The 8,567-nt window shown below is 47.3% G+C and overlaps 1 protein-coding gene across 1 annotated transcript in view; it reads left to right on the plus strand.

The window, feature by feature from the left end:
* Positions 1 to 7,630, plus strand: part of Stoml3 (stomatin like 3) — an 18,631-nt gene extending 11,001 nt beyond the window's left edge. Inside the window, exons 4-7 of the mRNA XM_021158706.1 lie at positions 1,630 to 1,712; positions 3,557 to 3,760; positions 5,830 to 5,964; positions 7,326 to 7,630. Of these exons, the coding sequence (XP_021014365.1) occupies positions 1,630 to 1,712; positions 3,557 to 3,760; positions 5,830 to 5,964; positions 7,326 to 7,550 (647 nt within the window). The 3' untranslated portion in view covers positions 7,551 to 7,630. The remainder of the gene's footprint in view (positions 1 to 1,629; positions 1,713 to 3,556; positions 3,761 to 5,829; positions 5,965 to 7,325) is intronic.
* Positions 7,631 to 8,567: the final 937 nt, after the last annotated feature.

Below are 8,567 nucleotides of genomic sequence, written 5' to 3' on the forward strand. Positions count from 1 at the left end.
GGGGGGGGGGGGGGGGGGGGGGGGGGGGGGGGAGAGAGGGAGGGGGAGGGGGAGAGGGTTAGGATGGGGATCCTTACTAGAGGACTCAGGAAGCTTTGGAGAACAAAACAAAGCTTGAAATGCTATGAATTAACAACCAAACCCAGCGTTCTCAGTCCCTCCTGCTGGCTCCTCGCACAGACTAAATGCTGATTTCTGCCTTGAAAAGAAATACAATAACAAAGGTTTCCTGGAGTTGGGGATTTAGCTCAGTGGTAGAGCGCTTGCCTAGCAAGCACAAGGCCCTGGGTTCGGTCCTCAGCTCTGAAACAAGCAAGCAAACAAACAGATTTCCTGACTGATGGAAACAGCTCCGTATCCTTACCTTGCTGATGTGCCTTTTGGCTGTGATTCAAGAACACAAATCTGTGGGTAGAGCTGGAAACCCCCAGTGCGCTCAGATGGTTTTTGTTTTTTTTTTTTGTTTTTGTTTTTTTTTCTTTGAGACAGGGTTTCTCTGTGTAGCCCTGGCTGTCCTAGAACTCACTTTGTAGACCAGGCTGGCCTCGAACTCAGAAATCCTCCTGCCTCTGCCTCCCGAATGCTGGGATTAAAGGTGTGTGCCACCACGCCTGGCTTCAGATGGGATTTCTTACATTGCCCTACCCTGACATCCTCTAAACCCAGCGCTTACTGCTTGGAATCAGAAGCAACACCATTGCACTTGAACACAGCTCGGGAGACACAGTTGTTCTCAGTTCTGAGGTGTGCTGTTTGCAGGGAATCTGAGCCCTGGAAGACTGTGCTAGCCCCTGTAAGACCGTGCTAGCCCCTGTAAGACCGTGCTAGCCCCTGTAAGACCGTGATAGCCCCTGGAAGACGGTGCTAGCCCCTGTAAGACCGTGATAGCCCCTGGAAGTCCGTGCTAGCCCCTGGAAGACTGTGCTAGCCCCTGGAAGTCCGTGCTAGCCTCTGGAAGTCCGTGCTAGCCCCTGGAAGACCGTGCTAGCCCCTGGAAGACTATGCTAGCCCCTGGAAGACGGTGCTAGCTGAGTGCCCGGTGCTCTACTGCTGAGCTACCTGAAGCATTAAAAATGTTTTTTTCTTAAATTTTCGAGAAAACTCTTAAATTGGCCAAGCTGGCTTTGGATTCGCTATGTAATCCAGGCAGGATATGAATGTGTACTCTCCTACCTCAGACTCCTTCCTGAGTACCTGAGCCTGGAGGGAGGACTTTAATGTAGTAGTCCTTCAGCATTGTTCATGGTGTGGAGACAGTTGCTGGTAGCTTTTAGTCAAAGCCAAACTTGACTGTTTATCATTAGAAAACCAATTTCCTAAGTACCCCCTTTAAATTCACCTCAAAATAAATGTTTAAGTCGAAATAGATTACCTGAGAATAAAAAAAGATTTAAAACATGTATGTCAGGGACCTTAGTGCTTTACCAAAGTAGTTATTTTCCTAAGTATTTATTTTGCCTTAATTATTGACTGATCAGAATAAGTCACCTTCACCAAGGTTGATGTGTTCACACTGAAGATCTGAGAAACGCAGACAGCGTCACAAAGAGATGCGCAGCATATCTGAAAGACTGTCCTTGTCATCCATCTGAATGGGTCGAATTTCAAATCCATTTTATTCTTTTAAAGGTTTGATCCTGGTCCTGCCTTGCATTGACGTGTTTGTCAAAGTGGATCTTCGAACGGTTACTTGTAACATTCCTCCACAAGAGGTATGGAATGAAACAAGGGCTACTCCAAATAAAACGGTGCACAGGTCCACTGTGACACGGAGCATCATTTTTTTTTTAAAAGATTTATTTATTTATTATATGTAAGTACACTGTAGCTGTCTTCAGACACTCCANTGTCTTCAGACACTCCAGAAGAGGGCGCCAGATCTCGTTACGGATGGTTGTGAGCCACCATGTGGTTGCTGGGACTTGAACTCTGGACCTTCGGAAGAGCAGTCGGGTGCTCTTACCCACTGAACCATCTCACCAGCCCACGGAGCATCATTTTAACCTACCAGGGGAAAGGATGACTTAATTCCCAGCCCAACCCCAGGGCCTGCGTGAATTGCTTCAGATGGCTCTCATCTGAATTGCTTTATTTGCCAAAGGAGAATGAACTGGAAGGGGAGGGCTGCGAGGCTGAGCACTGGTGGGGAAGCTGGATGGAGACAGGAGGGTTAAGGCAGGGAAGCTGAGTGGAACCTGCTGGAGGCCAGGGGCTGGTTAGGCTGCGCTCTCCACAGCCTTCTCAGAGGGACCTTTAGAAATAGCTGTTTGACTTATCTTTACTTCTGCTGTTCATATTTGCTGTCTGTGTGTGTTGGAACAGACTGGGTGTCTGAGCAGTACAGAGGCTACACAGGACCCACCTGAATTTGAACTTCAAATAATTCTTGAAATAGCGTGAATCATGACCCAAACCAGTAACTGAGTGCTAGGGAAGAGGAAGCGGTATTGGCTAGCATGCTGCCCTATTATAACCAAAGGCATCTAGAAAGGAAAGAAAATGCAGGAAGATGGAGGACTGGGGATGGCCAAAGCGATAAGCAGTCAGGAAACCAGTCAAGGTCCAGGTACCTACTATCACTTTGGGCTATCAGGAGGCATGGGGACCAGCTTCCGATGTGAGCTATCCCATCACAGACACTGGGAAGCTTCAAAAAGCTTTTGTGGGTCTACAGACGCAACACGGGCACGGGCACGGGCACAGGCACACAGGCACAGGCGCACAGGCGCACAGGCACAGGCACAGGCTCAGGCGCACAGGCACGGGCACGGGCACGGGCACAGGCGCACAGGCACAGGCGCACAGGCACAGGCACGGGCACGGGCACAGGCACAGGCACAGACGCACAGGCACAGGCGCACAGGCACAGGCGCACAGGCACAGGCGCACAGGCACAGGCGCACAGGCACAGGCACAGGCACATGGTTCAGAATGCCTGATGCAGAACCTCTGTAAAGTGAAAGAATTTGCTTTGCTTGAGACTAGAACATGGTCTCTGGTGCCCTCTACGTTTTCTAAGAAGCATTGCTGCTTCTTTTAATGAGAACTGCATACCAAGCAGACAACAGGATACAAATTCTATTTCTATTTGGAAGGAGAAGAGAGTAGGACTTTATGCCTGTGGGATGTAAGAATTCCCCACGTCAAATGGTTATCAACCCGTGGGTCGTGACCTCCAGAGGTCATAGAGCAGATATCCTTCATATCAGATATTTACATTGTGATCCATAACAGTAGCAAAATTACAGATATGAAATAGCAATGAGACAGTTTTATGATTGCGGGTCACCACAACATGAGGAACTATGTTAAAGGGTCACAGAAGTAGGGAGGTTGAGAACTATTGCTCTGAGTTGAAGCTACAGGGATAGGTAGGGACCAAGTCTGTGCAGTCTTTAGCTGTGGGGGGTTATTATTTTGAAGATGGGACATGCTTGGCAACTGCTAGCCTGAGTTGCCATTAACAATGTCCTTCTGTGAGGGAAGACTCTGGGGTTGGCTGCCTCCTTGCCTTGCATAGTATACACCAACGTTCCACCATGTCTGTGCTCTGCAGATCCTCACAAGAGACTCTGTGACCACCCAAGTGGATGGAGTCGTCTATTACAGAATCTACAGCGCTGTCTCAGCTGTGGCCAATGTGAACGATGTTCACCAGGCCACGTTCCTGCTGGCTCAGACCACTCTGAGAAATGTCTTAGGGACACAGACCTTGTCCCAGATCTTGTCTGGGCGAGAAGAGATCGCACATAGCATCCAGGTAAAGACCTCAGAACTAAGAGCCCACGTCTTGAATTCCCTCACCCCAGGTCAGTGACTACCACTATCTATACTGCAGAGCCAAGACTCCCCAGCCCAGGGATAGCTGTACTCTCAAGATGGGTTTCCTTTGCCCTCGTAACACCATTTGTCTGCCATCATAAAGTATAGATTTAAAGATTTGCATGGGGCTAGAGAGATAGTTCAGCCATTAAGAGTGCTCTTGAAGAAGACCTGAGTTTGACTCCCAGCACCCACGTGGTGGTTCATAACCATATGTAACTCCAGTTCCAGAGGATCTGATGCCTTTTTTTGGTCTCCTTAGGTACCAGGCACACATGTGGTACATAGATACACATGTAGGCAAAACATTAAATGTTTGCCTGGGAGAAAGAAGCTTTGAGAATTGTTCCTCTTGTCTTGTATCTTTAAGTTGGAAAGTCTAAACAAACACTGCACACTTAACCTTTTTAAAAAGAGGTTACAAAGCCATATTTATTTTCAGTTTAAACTACCATTAAAGAAGTACAACCATTATCAGGCAGTTCCCAGACCCCTATATTTCAGTGGAATAAAACAAGAAGGGTCATTTGGGGCAGCAAAACTGGGAGATATGTGGACAATTTAAACTCACACTATAGCCAGTGTCAGCTATAATATAATCACCCATAATAATAACCATCAAACGCGTAACAACTCTGAACGCTGCCGATGCCAAATTCTAGTTTATAAATAGCATTTTGTATTTTTTTTTTTTTTTTTGGTTTTTCGAGACAGGGTTTCTCTGTGTAGCCCTGGCTGTCCTGGAACTCACTTTGTAGACCAGGCTGGCCTGGAACTCAGAAATCCACCTGCCTCTGCCTCCCAAGTGCTGGGATTAAAGGCGTGCGCCACCATGCCCGGCTATTTCTGTATTTTCTTATGTCCATGACTTTGTGTGATTCTGAAACTCCTCTCTGTAATTTACAAGGAAATTCAACCTGAATCCTTCATGGCTTCTGTGCAATCCGTAAGTTAGGATGGACAAGTACCCATCAGCTCTGCCCAAGGACATCAGTGAGAACTCTAAAAATCTGACAACACTCCAAAAGCGGATCTCTAGCATCTTAGGTAGTCTCACCAACTCCTGGGGTCCCACAAAGTCATGGTCAGTGGAAGTGAGATCACTGGTTAACTTGTGGCCAAGTTCTCTGCCCTGGGTTCTCCTTAGACTTTGTCATTTTTGTTTGTCTCTGGGGTGACCTGCAACATGTCTTCCACCATTTAAAGTGTGCATAAAGAACAGACTTTTAAAATGTACTAAAAACATGCTCTAAAACATCTCTTGCTTTAAAACATCAGTATCTTCCTGCTCCAAGGCAGAGGCTTAAGAAAGCAAGACAAGTATTTTGGGGAAAAGAAAAAAAGTCAGTAATGAACACTAGGTCATTACGTGCCTGTCACCTCCAACCCATGTGACAAAGCTGACAGGAAGCCTAGGTGAGAAAACCAGAGACTCAGGTTATCATGCCGATGCAGAGATTCATGGCTGCTAATTGTAGGGCCAGGACAAATCCAGGTCTGTCTTCGAGAGAAGCCTGTGCACTGACATCTGGAACACTTGCTGAAGTCTGCAAGGGTGCCATTTAATTTCTTAGGGAGGTGATAGGGTGGACTCTTTCAGTTGACCAATAAGTGTTAGATGAAGAGCTTGTGTGTGAGAGCTTTCTCTCTAGACCCAGTCTCATGTATCCCAGGTGGGCCTTGAATTCCCCATATAACTGAGAATGGCCTTGAACTTGCGATTGATTATCCTGCCTCTGCCTCCTGAGTGCTGAGACTGCAGGCACACACCACTATGCCCAGTTTATGTCGTTCTGGGAATCAAACCCAGGGCTTTCTGCTTGCAGTGCAAGTTCTCTACCAACAGAGCTCTGCCCTCAGCTCTAGATTTGTACATGAAACCTCCAGGAGATTCCCTTTGATTCCCAATATGATCAATGAGTTCAGAAAAGACAGCCTCCCCAAAAGTACCAGACACTCGGGTCAAGTCACCTGTCTTCTGATCGATGTCTTTTCTTCTGGAAACAGACCTTGCTTGATGATGCCACCGAGCTATGGGGAATCCGAGTGGCCCGGGTGGAAATCAAAGATGTCCGGATTCCTGTGCAGCTGCAGAGGTCCATGGCGGCTGAGGCTGAGGCTACCCGGGAAGCCAGAGCCAAGGTAAGAAAGGATGTTAGCGTGGAGGCGAGCAAGAATGGAACCGAAGGGAGAGTAGAATACCAGTCACTGTTCTTAAAGAGATTCCGTCCACAATCCTGAGGAAGCTTGGTAGTAGGTTAAGACTCTGTTGGCTGCATGTGGAGCCATGAGCAACTTGAGGATGAACTGTGGCCACTGTTGTTCTGGAGAAAGCATTGTAGATCCTGTGAGGCAGATCCCAGAGCCATTTGGGAACCACCATCATTATTACAACTGACATTTCAGAAATGGCCAACCTGCTGTCAATGTCTTAGGCATTGTTATTTGAGAATGATAACTGTTACTGAATTTAAAAGAATGACTAAATACAAGGCGGATTGGGATTCGAATGTGTGAAACTCAACTTGTCCCCGAATGTTCTAGAATCTGCTGTCACCTTAGCTTCTGTGTAGATTGACTGAAGTGTGAGAGACTGGAAATCTTGAGGTATTACTCATAGGAAACCCACGTGGGACTGAGGGAGCCTGCTCTCTGCCTGTTCCCTAGTCCTATCTTCTCTGTCTATCTGAGTACCAGCAGCAGCTGAGGGGGACTCCTGTGGCCCATGGAAAACGAGCTCCCACAGATGGGTCAGTTGAACCCTGGCGGGGGTTCCTCTTAGGTTATCTCAGGATTTAGAAGAACAGTCAATAGAGACAGTCTCAAGGAAGAGTTACTGGGCTGGGGCTCATTACTGCTATGATCAAAGTCTGAGAGAATAGAAACAATTATGTCATTGTTAGAATGAGACTAACTCAGCAACAGGATGGAAGGAGAGTCCGAGAGATGGCTCAGCAGAGAAAAGCACTTGCCATACAAACCTGACCAGCTGGGATAGAGCCCTGTATTCCACAGTATGGGACAGCTGACTCCTGAACGTTCCTCTCAGACCTCCACACACATGCTATGGTGTGTGCAGGCTACACACACACACACACCACCACCACCACCACCACCACCACCACCAGCAATATTTAATTAAATAAGAACATGTCATCTTGTAAAAACAACAACAAAGGGCTGGGCCCTCCCTCCCATGTCAACATTAATCTAAAAAAATGCCTCACAGACTTGCCCACGGCCAATTTAATGGAGGCCATCCCTCAAGGAGATAACAAAACCAAACCAAACGAAACCAAATGAAATAATCGGCACAGCTAACCAGCATAGTCACTGGCTTTGGGAAACGTTTTGAATTTTCTCAAATCCTCTAGGATGTGAAAATCTTGTCTTTGCCAAGAACGTGAGCAGGGACAAACCCAGGTGACAAAGTGGGGAAAAAGCCCAGAAAAAGGAGGCTGCAGATACCGTGCAGTTGTCAACTCTTGCTTCTCTCACGCTAGGTCCTTGCAGCAGAGGGAGAAATGAATGCTTCTAAGTCTCTGAAGTCGGCTTCCATGGTGCTGGCGGAGTCCCCCGTCGCCCTCCAGCTTCGGTACCTGCAGACCTTGACCACGGTGGCCACGGAGAAGAATTCCACCATTGTGTTTCCCCTGCCGATGAACATACTCGAGGGCATTGGTGGCATCAGCTATGGCAACAATAAGAAGGTCACTGCTAAAGCCTGAGGTCTTCCACATAACAGCCTGCTGCTTAGAAAGGCCTTTCTGTACCATGGAGAAGTCAGCCAGTAGAGACGAATGCACGCACGCACGCACTCACGCAAGCACGCACGCACTCACGCAAGCACGCACGTACTCATGCACCATGAATAAAATACGGTAACTCCACAGCTAGCAGAATTCCCAGAGAGACATAGAAGCTACACAAACAAAAACAAGATCGAGAGCCATGCACTACTTTTATTTTAAAGGCATAACCAATATTCAATATTCATATATAATTAGTTAGTGGTTGTCCCTGACTATCAACAGAGAATCTCTCAGGGTGGGCGGAGACTCTAGGTGACTGATAAGAACTTTAGAATTTAAACTGTGTTGGAGAAGGACCCTAGGTCATTTGTAAAGAAAAGCAGATCCTACATTTATGCTATGCATTTGATCCACTGTTCCAATAAAACGTCTTGCTTTAGTTCAAGTAAGAAAACGACTCAAGGCTGAAACTTAGGACGGATTTGGATGTAGAAAATAAAAAACCGCTGCAGCATAACAGCAACACAGGGCAAAGGGACCAGGTCAGGCCCAGCTCTCTTGATACCCTGGATGTCCTGTTAAAGTGCTGGCGTTCTCAGCACCCTCACACCTTTGTCAGGGCCAGAGGCACAGCAAGGCAGAAGAGCACAGGGTAATTTGCTTACTTGTAAGACCTTCAGAGCCACAGGGGAGGTCGGTCTGTGAATTGCATGTTTTCACTCTGCGAGTCCCAAGAGCCATAGTGATTAAGGGCTGTTTGTAATCTTTCCCCAGCTCAAACAACTTGTTGCAAATAATAAAAAAAGGAAGTCATAGAAAGTGAACATGATTTTAAAATTGCTTTAATAGTGTTAGCATTTTTGTCTAGGCTCCGCCCCAGAGTTACCTGGCAACAGCCAGGTGTGCCTGACTCACTATAAAAGGGGCTGCTTGCTGCTTGCCCCCTCTGCTCTCTCTTGCCTTCTTGCTCCCGCTCTCGCCAGCCTCTACTCC

The sequence above is a fragment of the Mus caroli genome, chromosome 3 (assembly GCF_900094665.2).
Source record: "Mus caroli chromosome 3, CAROLI_EIJ_v1.1, whole genome shotgun sequence".
Taxonomy (NCBI): domain Eukaryota; kingdom Metazoa; phylum Chordata; class Mammalia; order Rodentia; family Muridae; genus Mus; species Mus caroli.